At 40.0% G+C, this 17,184-nt stretch overlaps 1 protein-coding gene across 2 annotated transcripts in view; it reads left to right on the forward strand.

The window, feature by feature from the left end:
- The window catches only part of CACNB2 (calcium channel, voltage-dependent, beta 2 subunit), a 263,326-nt gene that overhangs the window by 179 nt on the left and 245,963 nt on the right, over nucleotides 1-17,184 (forward strand). For both annotated transcript variants that reach the window (XM_010578512.1, XM_010578589.1), the window contains exon 2: nucleotides 11,401-11,493. In XM_010578512.1, coding sequence (XP_010576814.1) covers nucleotides 11,401-11,493 — 93 coding nt within the window. The remainder of the gene's footprint in view (nucleotides 1-11,400; nucleotides 11,494-17,184) is intronic.

Consider the following 17,184-nt stretch of genomic DNA (forward strand, 5'->3'; position numbering starts at 1 on the left):
CTGCCGGAGCCGCCCGTCCTTCGACGTCGGCTCCCCGCCGCCAGAAAAGTTTGGCGGCTCTCCTAAGGCGCCTGAAGCCCCTGTGTCCTCGCCCCCACCCCAAAATGCCGTTCCGTTAACACGCACGATGGATGGGACGCCCTGTGCCACAGAAGCTTCGTCAGTCGAAAGAACCGTGCAGTTGCCTGGAGGGCGGACGTGGAAGCGTACGTTGCCGTTACGGTGCTCTTCCGTGCGTGTGCTACTCACAGGTGACGGGTATTTTCCCCGCTCCGTCCGCTAACCTGTTGTTTCTGTACCTGGTGCTTACCGCGCGCTGCCGAAACCTTCCTCTTCTGTTCCGCGGGCTGAGAACAGGCTGCGTGGGCGGGGGAGGGCGATTCGCGCTGGTCGTTGAGCAGGAATTTTGGGGAGGCTGAAGGTGTTGAGCGCGCTGCAGGCTTAAGCCGCTCGGTTACCGTGCGGAAGGTGGTTGGTTGTACGGTCATCTCTGAAATGTTAACAACTCGGTCCGTGCGGACTGCGGTCAGGTGAATGGGATGAGGAGAGGGAGGCAGGCTATGGGTGCGCGCACACTTGATAAAGACTTTGTGCTTTGAAAGGTGGCTCCTGGTGGATGTGTGAACGTTGCATAATATCTTCGAGTTTGCAATAGTTGGCAATAGTTGGCTACAAGGACTTACGGTGCTATTTTTAAACCCAGTAAAAGGGTGGTAAAATCTGATTGCGTGCGCTTTAAATTACAAACATGCTTCTTCTTGTTAGGACGGAGTTTTCTTCCTTTTGGGGTGGCAGTTTTTATTGCTGCTGCCGCTGCTTTATTTACTGTGAGAAGGTGGTCCAGTTTTATCACAGAAGTGCTCGATTGCCAGAGGAAAATGCTGTCAGTCTGTCAAAAGACTCGCTAATTGATCTTTACTTACTGGGGACCAATGACAGCAGAACAAAATCCAGGCACTGAAACAGAGACTAGGTTAAGCTAAAAAAGAAAAAAATGTCTCTTTGGATGTGAATTTGACTGCAGCCTCCAAGTGCAGAACAGACATTTCAGTAGAGCCATATGCTTTGCCAGCTTCTCCAGAAGCGGTGGCAAGGGAACTAATTTCTGACCTATATATCCCCCCCTTTTTATATCTTTTCAGCCCTAAGCACAGAATCGGCAACTGTCAAATCAGATGGTGCCTCTCTGCTGTGGACAAATGTCAAATACTGATCATAAAATTGATTTTTCATCCCTCGTTTTAACTAGGCATAAAGAACCCCTGTTTAGAGAGGAAGGATAGCTTGCTAACACCCACATTACTTATATTTCAGGTAAAGTACTTACATTCTGTTTTATAGAATTGGTTTCTGAACACTCGCAGCCAAAAAGATCCTCTTTTTAAGATAGTAATAATGCAGCTTTTTAGTTCAGGGAATGTTTTTCAGTTTTCAGAACCAAAGGCATTAGGCAAAACAAGAATCATATCTTCTCCGTATATACATATTCTAGTCGTACATAAAACTTTGATGTAGAGGAAATAAGATTATAGAAGCAAAAGAGCCCTTTGTCTGAATAATAACGTTAGTTAATTCTTTAGCATGCACTGCATTGAGAAATAATTATTCTGATTTGAATTTTTGCTCCATTAACACGATTTCCAAAAAAATCAATATTGTAAGATCTTTCTGCTTTAGAACATACTCACACTGAGAAGGAGAGGTTTAATGAGAACTTGTGAATCATCAAGCAGATTGCCTACAGGTACTTCAGTTATGCCCACTGCTACCTTTTTCACTAAGGTACTTGAGTATCAATCCTAGAAACATTTCATGCCAAGTAATGCGTCAGGAGGAAAAAAAAAAAACCAACATGTGAGCTTATGGAGTGATATCACTTCTAAAAGTGTTCTCTGAAGCGCTACTTCTGGGAATTATAATTTAGCGAAATATGATTGAAGAGCCTTTGTAGAGCTGTAACAAGACTCAACATTTCTCTTATCCAAGAATTTTACTTTTGTAAAACTGAGCATTTCTTTCAACCTGGCTGTACATCATGGTCGATATCTTGGATTATGCCTGTCCGTCCATTTTGGCCAAACTTGTCACCACTTGGCAGAGGAGTGAATCTAGTTAACACTCTGGAAGTAATTACTTTTAAAAGGAAGTTAAATATGTGAAATATTCCTAGATAGCCTCTGTGTAAAATCTATTTCTTACTTTCATAATGCATTTTCCTAACAAGATCTACAAACGAAATAAAATCCCTTTAGGTGTTGATCGTGACAGTTATAGTGTACTCTCCCTGGGAAGTCCTTTGCAATAGGGGCAAGATATTGGTGTGTTATTCTGTATTACCTAAAATTCTGTGGCTTTTAGGTCCATATTACTGGAAAAACATAGTTCTAGGTACTCACCGTGATCCTAGTCCAATCGGGGTTGTGGTATAGTTTCAAATGTCCAGCTTTCTCCAGATTAATGCACATGCTAACAGTTACACTGTGGAGTTATTCACAACGTCCACATATATGTCAGTGCAAAGTCGTAGGTTTAGGTGTGGCCCTTTTGTAATAAAATTAGCATTTGATTTTCTGAAATCGTAAAACAAACAAACTCTGTTCAGTGTTTGATGCTCAGTACCTGTTTTTTTAAAAATCAACTCCAGTCCTCTTTTTAATTTTTTACTTCAAGAACCCCTTAATTCTAGGAAGTTGAATTAGTAGAATATTCATTGTAATTAACCAAGATGCTATGCTGATTTGTTTATAATATATTATAACATAGCATATTAACGCCTTTCATGGTAACTCTTTGCCTCTCTTCTTTTTTCCCTCCCTCCCATGAAATTTTTTTCTCATCCTACTTCAAAGTCCCTCAGTCTCTAGAAATCATTAGATTCAATTTTTGTTGCTGTTTTCTCATCATAAAGCTTCCTGTGTTGTGTCATAGGAACAGTCATAGCAAATCAGATCAGTAAATTATAGGAGATGTTTCAAAGAAAATATAACGAAACCTTGTATCAAGCAACTAACTACAAGCCTGCCTTGTGGAGGGAGAAGGTATCTTACCCTGGATGAATTCTTTCCTATTCCCCATTATTATTTTTCCTCCTGTTCTTTTTCCTACCTTTATGCATCATCTGTCAATGCTGGTGCTAACAACATGACACATTTTAAATGAAAACGATTCTCTTCTTGATTGTTTTCTTCAGCTCTTTCACTTGCATTTAGCTTTCCTCTGTGCCCTGATGCTGTTAAGTGCTTCCCACTTCCAAGTCTAAAGGCTTCATCCTCCCAGGAGCCCTTGGCTCCAGCTGGTCAGGTTGCATTGCTGAGGGTAAACTGCAGGCATGGGGTTAGGGAGAGGCTTGTTCCGTTTTCCTTCTGTATTGACTGCAATTGATGTTAACATGAATTTTAGAGTAACGTGCATGTGGTGACTCTGGAATATCGGCTTAGTTTTTTGGCCCTAGCACTGGCTGTTGTCCTTCCTGGATCTCCAGCTATCTTTTCAGTTGCATAGCACCATTCCCTCACTGCCTGTCTTGTGGTAATGAGGAATGGAAAGAATAACCAGAGATTTATTCTCAGCAGATTAATCACACTGCCCTCTGCTGCTCTCTTTCAGCTGAATTGATTTATCACAATTCATACCGTGTTTACCTATTCTTCAAATAAACATTTTGCAACAGTGTATTTCCCAGTACTGACTTGCAAGAATACTTTGTAAGCAATAAACAAAATTTATGCCCCTTTGCTTACTTAAACAATAACAATAACCATTGATTATAGAGGCATGGAAGTTTTTACTCTCTCCTGGCAGCATCCCTAGGAGCCAGATCCAATGTGGCAGCAGCTCAGTGGAGTATATACAAATGAAGAAGAGATGAAATCCAACTCCATTCATTGGACTTTCTCATGGTCCTCAGTGAGAGGTAGTGTTTTCTCTCCTGAGGTGGTAACCTCCTTTCAGTGTTGTACTCCTTACTGACAAAAATAAATTTTAATAGTCCTTCACTGAAGAAAGCCCTTCAGGTTTCAGCTGTTACTTTTCTGATGATTCTCCTCTGCTCTTCGGGTTTATTTTGCATTGTCCTGAACTCTGTCAGTAATAGGTGATCTTGCATGCTCATCTCTTCCAGAGACATTTATTTGCCACTTGGGTATTACGCATCATCAGCATATATGGGCTATAATAAATGTTTTTTACATTTTCCTAGAGTGTAAATCCCTCTGAAGCAATTCGGCAGTTTCAGTCCTAACTTATTTGCATATCTGGTAACCATCTCCTAGAGGCTCTGTTTTGGTCTTGTTTTGTCTCTAGGTTTATAATTTCAAACCATTATGGATGAAAAGTTCCTCTATTCTTCCAAGGCTGGCTTCTCTGGAGTCTCAGTTACTTTTCTTCTGCTTTTTTAACTCAGTTCTTTCCTGTGCCAGGATAAAAGAGTTTCAAAAGAACACAAAGCAACCAAAATCACCCTCCCTGCCTTCCAAGGGCTTGCCTTGGTCTCTGTCGGCAGGGCAGCAGACCCTTAGCAGAGGGAAGCTTCCCTGTAGTTGGCTGTTGCTCCCTGCAAATATCTTCCTGTCATAGTCGGATCTCTTTTTCTGTTTGCTTGTGTAAGAGAAATACAGGAATCGATGGAGAGCAGGTGGGGAGGAACAGGCACGTGGCCTACAACTGTAGTTGCTACAGGCTGCGGGAGGCACAGTGGGGTTGCGGCACGAGCTTCAACACCTTCTGCTGTTGCGTGCTCCTGTTTTGCCGAGTTGGGAGCAGATATCTTCATCGCTGGTGTTACGGAGAGATGGGCAGCAGATTTGCACCGAGGTGGGTTCCCGAGTCACTGGGGATGAGGAGAGCAGGCCAAGTCCCCTGCAGACTTGTCTGGCGGGTGGAAACTGCCAGGCGACCTGGTCTGAGGCCAGGGCGAGAGCACTGGGATATGGCTTAGAAGTGTAGGAACTGGTGAGAATTGGGCTATTTCTAGCCGCAGTACTGGCAAGGCTTTATCACAGGCCAGCAGAAAAGAGCATCAAAGATTTAACCCTGTTACAGATTTCTCAGCAGAAATAGGTTTTCTTTTTTTACGGGGAAAAATAGAGCATCTGTCAAATATGTATTTTTGGATATGTGTGCAAGTTTTGATAAATAAATTATTTGTGGGGTTTTTGTTTGTTTTTGTTTGGATGGATTTTTCTTGGTGTAGGTGGAAGATTTTATAAAAGGACTGTAGAATGGACTTAGCAGACTCATCATTGTAGCTTGTGTGAACTCGATGACTCTATATGGAGATCCTCACTTTGATAGGATTCCCAAAGGGAAGTCTTGTCTTTTCTGAACTGTGTCCTGATAGCAAACGGTCTTTTCTGAACTGTGTCCTGATAGCAAACGGTCTTTGTTTGAAGAAATCCAGGTTTTGAGACCTAACCTTGGGATTCTTCTCTGCTATGTGGACATAAGTCTGTGCTCCTCAGGCAACTTCTTCACTGAAGGTATGTCACAGGGCTGAGCGCCTGTCATAGGGCTGCACTGGTGTTGATTGTGTAGGGTGACCTGAAACACCATCCCCGAGACAGAGGCAAGCCAGGATGTATTGCTGTGTCCAATATTGCCCCATTGCCCCTGTTCCTAACATGCAGTGGAGCTGTGGAGTGCTGGGAAACTTGTCACTAAGGTCTACGTACATCTTCCAGTCCTTGGCTGTACCGTCAGAAGGCTGACCACCCCTCAGTTACGAGACTAGTGTGATTTGTGGTGCAAAGAACAGAAATATTCATGTCTGTTTCTGTAGCTGACCCTTTATATCCAAAGGCGCGCAGTGTGTTGATTGAGTGCGGGTGTCGGGGTTCCCAGTTACGCAGCTGATGCCGGAGGCTGCACCACCCGGTAGCTGGAGCGTATCGTTTCGGAGTGGTGGCAAGCCTGGCCATTGCGCAGAGAGGGCTCAGGAGGCCTGACCTACAGGAACGTTCTGTTGCCTTGTTGTAAGGAACTGATTAAAGTGGCAATTACTTGTTTTTCCAAGGGGTGGATGGAGCTGGATGTACATGTTCTGCACTGTCCTGGCATGCTATTCTTTGCCTGGAACATGGGCATTTTTAAATATCTTCTAAAGCCTTTGCATGGGAAGGAAAAATGCTTAGTGCACTCTTTCCTTTCTGACTCTTCTAGCAATTCTCTAATCCTTCAGGGCGTTGCTCATTACCTTTAGGTATTCTTTTGATCCTCGTAATTGGGTATTTGTTATCTGAGATAGTGAAGCCTCATTCCAGCTCTGAATTTTTATTTTCTGTTTTTGTTCTCGCCAGTTCCTTTCTTGCATCATTATTTCTGTTTCGAGACCTGAATCTATGTCAGTGACTCTGCTGCCTAAATTTTCTGCACCTGTCCTTTATTCTTTGAATGACACCAGTAGGATAGTTTTTAAGGGTTTATGTTTGACACTAACCATGATGTCAGTCTCAACGGCTGCTGCTATTTTACCCATTATAATTAGTGAAGGTTTAGACTCAATCCTGTGTATTGTGCTTTTCTCTGCTTTGATGTAAAATACCATTGGAGTGGTTACTGGTGAAGGGCATTTTAAGACTTTTACTGAAGATCAGTTCCCTGGTTGTAGATCGTTGGTTACCTTTAATGTTTTATATTCCCTCTAACAGATGATAGTATTTTGCCTACAGAGAAAAACCATGCCTTCTGCTTGTCATGTGTGTTAAAGGATTAGATCTTACGGGTGCATGCTTTTCATGTGTTGAGGCAGAACCTCATTAAAATTAAAGGATTTTACTGAGCGACATTGATCTCATCCGTTTGCAATAATGAGTAATTGTATATGAAACTGTTAATTATCAGGAAACTGCTATGCATGCCTCTAATGCTTCATATGATTCCTATATTTTGTTTCATTAGATGGGCTGATAAAGGTTGCACAATGTACTTTCATGTCAGAGTTGGAAAGCAGATTCTTTCTTTGCTTTATTAAGACTTTGCTGATGAAATGGTTTTGATGAGATTACTTTGGTAGGGCTTTCTCTGTTTTTGTTTTTTTTTTTAAGGTTTCACATTGTCTGACATGTATTTTAAGAAGTTGTAGAACATAAGTGTGTGTGTGTTGTGTTTCTTGTCTCTGACAACTCAGCCAATTTTAAAAGAACTTCACACATCTGACTAATAAACCAGGCTACAGTTTTCATCTTGTAAACACTTAACATGTATACATAACTTTATTTGTGTAAGATGTTGGGCTGAGATCCAGTGGGAATGTTCCTGTCAGCAAACTTTTTCTATAAACAGGCTTGTTCGCAGTGCTGGAGTCATTTGTATTAAAATTAGCTGGGGCAAATGATGGTACACCATAGGCAGCTGGTTATGCTGGGTTTCGAGATTGTTACCATTGGGTACCGTATACTGGGGTGCAGAGACTTTAGGTCCCTGATGGTTGTTCTGTTAGATAGGGCTACCATATAGGTTGAGAAAGACTGCCCCGTGTTGCTGCTTTTACTGGCCAATGTCCGCACGTCATGATTCAGCCCTTTATTTTTAGCTACCTAATTGCAGCCAACTGCTGCACAGAACGCAGATAAGGCAGCTAATCTTAATATAAAAATCACAGTAACATATTGAGTTCATTGTGAAAAAACCCCTCCTTTTTGTTTTCCAGAATTGAAAGTAACTGGTAGATTTTTTTTTTTTGTACAAAGGTCTTGTTCTTGCATTAAGCTCTTATGGAAAAAATACACTCAAAGAAGCAAAACATAATGAATATGACAGGATGAGTATTCATGATTCTCCACATGACAGAGATATTTAATCATTTTTAAAAATATATAAGAATCTGTTTTGTTTATGGAAGACTTATCTCATTTTTAGAAGAAAGTTTCAGGGCATTTCTGACTGTGGGAATAAGTTTGAAAGGCCTGGAAGACAAATGTAATCCCAGATAGCATCCTTTAAAATAATGAGAAGAGTCATCAAATCCCACTTTTCCCACATGCCAAAATTGTCCCCCTTTCCTCTGATTCAGAGTTGGTCTGTACACAGAAGCAGCTGTAAAACTGACTTTCCCTACACTATGTAGCCATGTACTGCCATCATGTCAACTGTTTTTTTTTATGTTTAAAGTTAGCATTTGGCTTGTGCTCCTGAATAGTTTTTCTTATATAAGACTAGAACAAAAATGTGCATGCTGCTATTCACAAAAAAACCCCAACAACCCAACCCTGAAAAATCAAGGTAGATTTCAGTTTGAGCTGGACTTGCCATGTGATGTTGCCCAAATTAATGCTTTTAGGTGTTGCTATGCAGGTAGAGAAGTGTGTGTTTTATCTGTGCTTGTAAAGCATTTTTATTCTGCTCATTTGTTTTATCCTCATCGCTTTAGACACAGTCCCTCTTCTGCCTTTGTAGTAATTTTTTGCATTATAAAAATGAACACTATGATTCTCTAGATAAAATAAATATTGTAGGAACTGAGTAGAAATACAAAAATATGACTGTGAAAGAGAATATGTGTACATTTTTTCTAGTATCTCCTTGGGGATTACAACATACTGTACTGTACATTGTTTATGAAATTGCCTAGATAGTGTGATCTTTATGTAGATGCTCTATATTCTTGAACTGCTGTATGAATGTTTTGAATTCTTTATTTTTTGTAAGTGTATTTCCATATTCTTCCAAAAAAAAAGAGGGTCAGAATGTTGGCGGGTAACTACAGTCAGTTACCTCAGTAAGAACTGTTTTTAAGAAGTAAATTTTGATTTAAAGATGATCTTGTAGTTGAAGACTACTGATGTCAAAGATACTTCTAATGTATTTTACGTACCTTAATATTATATTATATTAGGTGGAGTATTATATTGGGTGGAAAAAGATGGTTCTTATAGAACTGTCTATTCTAACAGTAACTGGAAAATGTTTTGAATAATTTGCTGGTAATGGTGGTTCTGATCTACTTGTTATTCTTACAGGATCCCTTTTAGAAATGCAACCCTGCAAAGCCATTCATCATTCAATTTTAATTTTACATTTCGTGACCTACTGGGTTACAGTTCTAGACTAATCAGAAAGTCCTATTTTCATCCTCATAATGTGTAGCATGCTGAGTTTTATATAGTTCTGCCCTAACCAACATGTGTAGTATCGGTTCATGTGCCTTTCAGAACTTCTTACATGGCTTTTTTACAGTTTTGTAAAATTTGGCAAAATAAAATAATTGCTTTTCTTGTAAGCCATTGTTAGTTCAGTGACATAACATGTTAAATTATTTTTGCTGAGAATCAGTGTCAGGCTGACGGATCTATTGTTACTTGAGTCATTCTTTCTAAAAGATTGACATAATACTGGATTTCAACCAGTGCTCTGAACTTGCCCAGGATCGACACTTACGGTCCAGATACAGCCTGAGATCATTCTCTTGCATCTCGTGGTGGCAAGTTATCTGGATTTGTCAATTTGACAAGTGATCTGAAGTTAGTAGTGGCTATCTGTTGTCCTCCTCAATTACTCTCAGACTGCAAAATATTTCATCATACTTACCATATGTGTTACTGCTAAGAGCTACAGCTCGGATTTTGAAGTCATGATCTTAAAAATCTGCTGGTATGAGCTTTTAAGTGTGCCTCCAAGCCTGTGCTGGAGCCCACCCTTCCCTACCATGAGAACCGATGGACTGGGGCCCAAAGCCCAGCATGGTGCTCTGAAGACTGCTCAAGCCCAGGGAAGTACACGCTTTATGCACCCAGCCAGAGTTTTGTCCCAGGCCTTGCTGTATCAGGGCCAGGTTGTCAGGAGTGTTGCATTGTAACACATGCACAGCCACGTTCTCCAATAAGCTGATCCTAATTTTCCCATTGTGCCTAAACCCAGGACCGACAGTGGCTTATGCCAAAGTCAACTGCAGGATGCAAATGCATGGACTTGGAATCCTAGGAAATAATAATGGATAAATAATATAATTTATTAGTGTAATATTTTGAGGTGCCAGCATACTAGTACCTTCTTATCAAGAGGGATTTTTGTTGTTGCATATTTTAAGGAGAACAATGAGATTTCTGTAAAGGAATTTTTATCCTTGGGAGACAATTGTGAGATAGTATGCAGTGGATATGAAATTACTCTCTGAAAATTTAGCATGTAGCTGATGGAGGCTGGTGTTTGGTTTTGTGTTAGTGTTTTTTTTTTTTTTTTTTTTTGGGTTTTTGTGGAACTTGAAAGTTCAGTGCTGAATGCAAGATGAGAGCTATGATTGGGAATAGGCCAAGACAGACCTTGAAAGTGAAGACAAAGACCCTGTTTATTGCAAGGAACTGTGGGAGGTATTTAAAGACAGGAGACATGATCCAGAGAGATGGATTAGTAAAATGACCTTTACAACAGCATGATGAGTGAGGAAAAAAATTGCATTTATCAACCTCAAGGAAAATAATGTTTGAAGTAGTCAAGACATGATTTTGGTGTAAGTTTAGATGAATTTAAGCAATGTAACTAGATAGGAAGGTCTGCCTCTTAATGTAGTTGTGCAGAAAAAAATCTGTGAGATTTTGCTGTACCAGGGAGGGATGCCCTGGAAAGGGTCCGAGGTGGTGTCATGGCATGGTTTACAGTCACCACAAAAATAAGTAGTTGCAAATAACACAGTTTTAAATGCTTTCATGTTTTTTGAAATTTGTTTTATGATATTTATTGATAGTCCATATTAACCCACAGAACAAAAAGCTTTTCTTGGGGGAGGGGGCATTTGCTGTATTTCTAAACCATAGTTTAATAATTTTTGCTTTAGCCAACCATTGCTTTCTCCTGCTGTCTTTTTGATTTCCTAATAGATAAAAACGATGCCTTGCTTTTTAGTTGCATATTATCCCTTTTCCAGTTACATGTTTACTCCTTTTTTATTGTTATACTGCTTTTACTTACTTCAACATTTAAAAAAAAAATATTATTATAAATTATTCCTCGGTTGTAAGATTGTATCTGAATCAACAAGTTGTTGGTCACTTCTTGCTGTTTAATGTTCCCTCAGCCGACTTGGCTCATAGCTGTGATGTACTGGAGACTGCTGTAGTATCTCCTTTCCTAGCTTGTTTATTTAAACTAGCTGCAAAACAAACTGTACTTTTTAATCATTGTGACTTGGGTGAATAATACTACAACTATACAAGTCTATAAATGCTTCTCCAAACCTGAACGTGAAAAAAAACCCAAAACATTCAGGGCTCAATTGGCCAAGCTAGTCATGTCGGTGACCGGTTACACGCATTGTCCCATCAGTTACTTATTGAATATGTGCTTATTAATTGGCACAAAGCTGATCGTCTGAATCCCTGCTAGCCTAGGAGACATTGGTGATGCTTGTACTGAAAGCTTTCTGTGCAACACTAACGCTGTTCCTCTAATTTTTTTTTTTTTTTTTTACAGTCTTACGGTAAAGGGGCAAGAAGAAAAAACCGATTTAAAGGATCAGACGGGAGTACATCTTCTGACACTACCTCTAACAGTTTTGTACGCCAGGTATGTTGTTTTTCAGCTTTTAAAAGACTGGATGACTTGCTGATGTTAATGTTCAAGTAATTTTTTTTTTTTTTTGCAAATTGTCAAATCAAAGAGTGATATTGTAGCCTGAGAAATAGCAGAAGGCCCTGCTGGGACAATGAAAAATACTTGGTTGCTATTGTTTTGATCTTGGCAGAAAAATACTTTTTCATTTCTCATTCATTCCATATATAGCGTTTTCATTATTTTTGTTGCTCTAATGCTGTCAGGTGATTAAAGCTGAAGGAGGAGGCGAGTCTGATGGGAGCGCCTAAAGTGGCAACATTTGGGAGAAAGCATCTAAACCCTACCAGTCCTCAGGGTTTTCCTGCTTAAAATAGTGCTGTGCGAGGCAGTGTTAACTTAGATGTTTTCCTCCCACATCCCAGTGTTATTTTAAGGCATGGGTTGGAGGGGAAATCCCTGGCAGCATTTGTCCCCATCACACCGATGCTGGGAGGCCTGGAGAGGATGGAGCGGTGCCGTAGGCTCCCATCACCTCTGCCTGTGCATCTCTCCCTCCAACGGAGACACCCAAGTGGAGCCTCATGGGGACCCCACACCTGTGTGGGTGCTTGGAGGACAGCTCAGTCTGGCCAACAGAGGGGACAAAAAGTGCAGGGAAGGGTATCCAGAGCCCGGTGTGGTCTTTGGCTGCAGAATGGTGCTACTGAAGCTGTGCTGCTGTGGAAGGAGAGTGCCTTTCAATGTGCTTATGGTTGACAACAACTTGGAGAGCGTGAGCTACACAGAGCATCACAGTGACTGTGCCTGTGCAGAGTCTGAAATACAGTTCTTCGCGCCCTGCTGATTTAAGCCATGCTTTTGCAAATGCAGACTTTGCCATCTTTTCCAGAGGGCTTCTGGAATTCAAGAGGTTTCATTGCAGAGTTTTTGGTTTTGCCATAAACAGGCACCAGACCTCCTTCTCTACCAGCTTGTCTTGCATGTTCCTCCATCTCAAAACATTTAATGGCTCCACTGCTGTTGCACTGGTTGCATCAGTACACAACCTCTGTTTGCAAAATTCTTCTGCTTTGTCCTGCTGTAATTATGTTAGCAGGTTTTGTGATAGGCTGTGGATTTGATAAAGTCAGACCCCTATTACATTTCAGTGTCTGTTGGACATAGGCATGAAATATTAACTGATCATGGGAGTTTTTCAGTGGCAGTAAACAATATCAAGGTGGAAACCCTGGATCAATAAAATGCTTATTTGTGACATTTTGTCCTGTTTAAAAATACTTAGAAAAAAGCAGTTCAAGTAGTGTTTGGGAGGAGCAAAAGGATCTCCCAGTTCCAAGGCATCTTTGTAAGGAAATCTGTGCTGCTGTTTTCCTTAGCTGCTCGTGGATGTTGAATTCAGCCTGGAACATTTTTAGCAGAGTATGAGTGTTTACTTTACACTGGCTGCACATGGTTCTTTGCCTTTCTTGTTTACCTAAATGAAGTCTGAAGTTGGTCTCAAGTATATCTTCTTGCTGTCGTGAGGGCGAGCAGGGCAAAGAGGATGTAGCACAAGGAGGTGGATCATCAAACTACATATAGATGTTGAGGTGGACTCCTGTAGTCACTGGAGATCTGGTTGGCTCTATAGACTGTGGGGCATGATTTATCAAATCTTCAACACAGACATATAGAAGAGGGTTGGTAAGCTACGGTATAAAAGTGTCTATATCTTTCCCAGGGCTGTAAAGGGAGCATGGACTGTGACTGCCTCAAGTGTAGATTTTTACAGAAGGGATTTATATATTTCCCTGAAATAAATCCAAATTTAGTAGTTACTCAAGTGATATAATACAAATGACTGAAAGGTGAAAGAGGCTTCCGCAAAAAATCAGAGATTTAATAGATTACTGAAGCAAAACTCAATTTGAAAATGGTATTGTCCCTGAAGATAATGCAGGGATGTTAATGGATAAATATATGCTATGTGACATTGTCCAAAATAAATTTAAAAAAAGAAAATCATCACAAAACATTCCTAGTAAGTAATGTACAGGCAGAGCTGTTTGAATTGTAGCAGATGTATGAGAAGTGTCTCTTCACAGTTGCTGCTGAGAGGTTTATTTCAGAGCTTCAACTGCATCTTCAACAGGCTTTCCTGCTTTGATTCTCCTCCTGGGACAGCTTGGTTTTCTCCTGCACTAAGGAAGAATTGCCACCAGTGTGACCAGGGTGCCCAGTGCCCCACATATTAAACAGAATGGTTGCAGTCGCTTTCTGCTGGCTCAGCTGCTGTGCCCTTCCCAGAAACTACCTCGGTGCTGCATATTGCTTGTCTCTGTCTTTCTTGGAGGATATTTTACATGGTATAAATGAACATAATTGTTTTGCCATAACCATTTATTTGCAGGAGAAAAAATGACTCCAAAAATCTGGTGTTTCTCCCGAGATGGGTGAAAGCTGCAGAAAAGCAGAGTGGACAAATGAATCCAAACCCAGCAGAATCAATGACATACCTGTTTATTTTCTGTTATTTTATTTTAATGCTGTCTTAAAACCAGGAGGTCAGTTTTTGCTTGGAAAGGGTTTTGTGGTTTTTTTTTTGGCAGTGCTTTTGATCTAGACATGGGATACACTCAACCTGTTTGTTTCAGCCATGCTTATGATGCTTATAGCGGCCTTTTTTTTTTTTCCCCCCCTGCTTTCCTTCCCCCCCCCCCCCCCGCTTCCTGTCTCTTTTCACATTTACTTCTTAACTTGTCCTGCAACTTTTATGTGCATCTCTACAAGTACTCCGTTCTGCACTCAAGAAGGAATCCTGGGATTGTCCTGAACATTTATTGCTAAGGTCTGCCTATGTTCCTCATAAAGAAGTAAGAAAGTTTGGAAGGTGCTTTTGCTTTATATTTAGCTGGCCTGTCCTTAAACTGGGAGAGCTGTGAGAGGCGTGCAGATTCTTGTCATAAGCACCGATGAAAGTGGGCATTTCATAACAGAGAAATATATTGGTGCTGGATGAAAGAAGACAAATATGTCTAGTCCTAAAGAAATGTTATGCATGTGGAAAGCAGTGGAGGTATTGTGCAAGAGCAAGGATATAGGATTCAGTCTATTGAATCCACAGAGCCACTGGCCATTTAAGTTAAAGCTGCTGCAGGAGGGAGGGAGTTAGTATCCATTACTTACATTGACAAAGCTTTATTGTGTCTGCATTTTACTATTTCCTTAAGGACATATGCACCTCTGGCTCCAATATGCACCTGGCAAGTTTCCTGCAACGCATACCAAATGCTACAGTAGTAAAAATAATGCCAACTTAGTTTTATTTGAATGAGAGAGAATAAAGTAACATTTTATTCAAATTGCTTGAAAATTCCTGCTGTTGTATAAGAGAATGAAATGCACTCTGCACAGCCCTGTACGTCAATGATCTTTTCTGTTTAAATCTGTTTTTGAGTGCTGAAATAGAGCAATCTATCCAGTATTGTTTCTAATGTATATAAAAGAAGCATTAAACCGAACCAAGAGCATTTACATATATATATATATATTACAAATTTAAAAACCGTTCTTTTCAGTCCAGTTAAACCTCTTCTGTACTGTGAATTTTGTCTATTGATACAGATTTTTATTTCTGTTTTTTACTTGTGACACTGTAAAACCTATGAGATTGCAGGAGAATGTTTTGGATCATGTTCTATTTGTTTATTACAAAAAATTGTTTGTTTAGTTTTGTCTCCAGAATGTTATTGATGGTACTGAAGCTTAAAAAAATAACAACTTGGCTTCCCTTTCACTTGCCACCAGCTACCGCTTGGCTTTTCAGTAGCAGGAGAGGGAAGAATTTTTTTCCCCTCTGTTGCGTTGTGAAGTTCTATTGGCAATTCAGCAGTGTCTTTGGAAGGCAGAAGCATCATTGCACACCAACCAGTTCCTAACTGACTTTAATCAGTTGTCTTTAGGGAGCTAAAGAACATTGTGTTATATAGTTTTCATCATCTTTTTTGAGCTTTGGAGTGATAAGCAGCTTGTTCTTAGGGTTAGCTATGAAAGACTGAATTGGATCTGATCTCTACTCGCTGCCATTTTGACTGATGTGTGGTAATGATTTTGTTCCCAAGGGTTTTTTCAAAATACGGATCAGACAAAATATTTTGCAGACAACACTATGGCACTTCCCAGAAACATTATTTTAAGCAAATTGCATGTTCTGATAGCATTACATATTTTGTGGTTGCACTTTTGGACCTGTCTTTGTCAAGGTTTTATTTTAAATCCTAATGATTAATCACAGAGGCAGTCTAAGTTGTTGGGATTTTTATGTATTGCAAAGGCAGATTAGGTTGTGAAATAGACTGCAGAGTATAGACTTGCTTACTGAAATATTTAAGATTTTACAAATCTGTTTTTTTGCCTTTAAATATTGGCTTGATGCCTGTTACACTGTGTTCACTCAAAAACACAGCTATAAATAATTACGTAGGGAATTCATTATTCTTCTACTTTCCTCTAAGGAGGTTTGCCTAGCTGTGTAATTATCTATTGAATTTTATGAATGGTAAAACTAAGATTTGCACTAAAAAATGACTTGAAAATATTGACTTAGTTTTGCTCATAAACATGCCTCTTAATCTCGGGTCCACCAGAGAACTGGGCCGTGTCAGAAATGTATTCCTTTTCTTTTAATTGCCTTTTTCTCCCCCCGCCCCGCCAGATATAGAGCTTAGCTTTGATTTTTTTTTTTTTTTTTTCTTTCCCCCTTTTCATGAGGGTAAGAGCTTATGTATTCAGCTCATATGCACAGCCTGCCAGTGAGGCAATGCATTTACAAGCTGAGCCGTGAATTGCTGGTGTAGCGTGGGCACAGATATTAGCTTTGGTCTTAATGCCCAGTACTAACAACCTTATGCTGAAAACCTGCTTATGCTTTCTCTGCTAGGACTATTCCTGCTTCTTGAAGACTATATGTGAAAAAGATTGTGGCTAGCCAGAAAATCTAAATAAATAATTACAAAAAATGCTCATTTGCAAATTAATACATTCTTACATTCTTTGTGTGCCTCTAATTGAGACATGTTTGGCTTAGAGAGAAAAAAGGAGCTTTTCAGACTTGCCTTTAGCTTTTATACATAACAAAATGAGGTATGTCTGAAATTTTTAGAGGTATTGTGCAAACACTGATTGTAATACATGAAAATGTATACCTACTGCTTGGCTTAATTTTCTCATCTTTTACTTCTGATGCTAATGTCTGGGCATATTTTGTTAGGTTCAGTTTTTTTCTGGTCTGATTCTGCTGATTTCACTGAAAGCCGCAGCAGTGATGCTTGTGGCCTGTGCTTGCTATTGTGGTTGCATTGAAGCCTTACGCAAGTCGTAAGTACTAGAAATTCTGCTTATTTGAAACACATTAAAATCATTATTTCATGGGTTTTTAATTTGATGGAATTGTGGTATCCTATGTTTTTCGCTGTAAATTATAAGTTTTTGAAGGAAATGTCTTGCACTTGGATAAAGCCACCTTACACTGAGGTTGGTATATGGAGTAGGATGTCTGTACTGCTGTGTTCTTCTGGCATTAGCAGAAGCCACCAAACTTAGCTGTTAAGGCCAGTGTGTGACCTTAAATCATGGGCAGGCAATGTAGTTTCAGGGTGATGTGCTGGTTGTATGAAGCAATGTTAATCAGTTTTTAGTCAGATCCAGTGAGTCTGTATTTGTTAT

Source organism: Haliaeetus leucocephalus, unplaced genomic scaffold (genome assembly GCF_000737465.1).
Source record: "Haliaeetus leucocephalus isolate CR32 unplaced genomic scaffold, Haliaeetus_leucocephalus-4.0 Scaffold0, whole genome shotgun sequence".
Lineage (NCBI taxonomy): Eukaryota > Metazoa > Chordata > Aves > Accipitriformes > Accipitridae > Haliaeetus > Haliaeetus leucocephalus.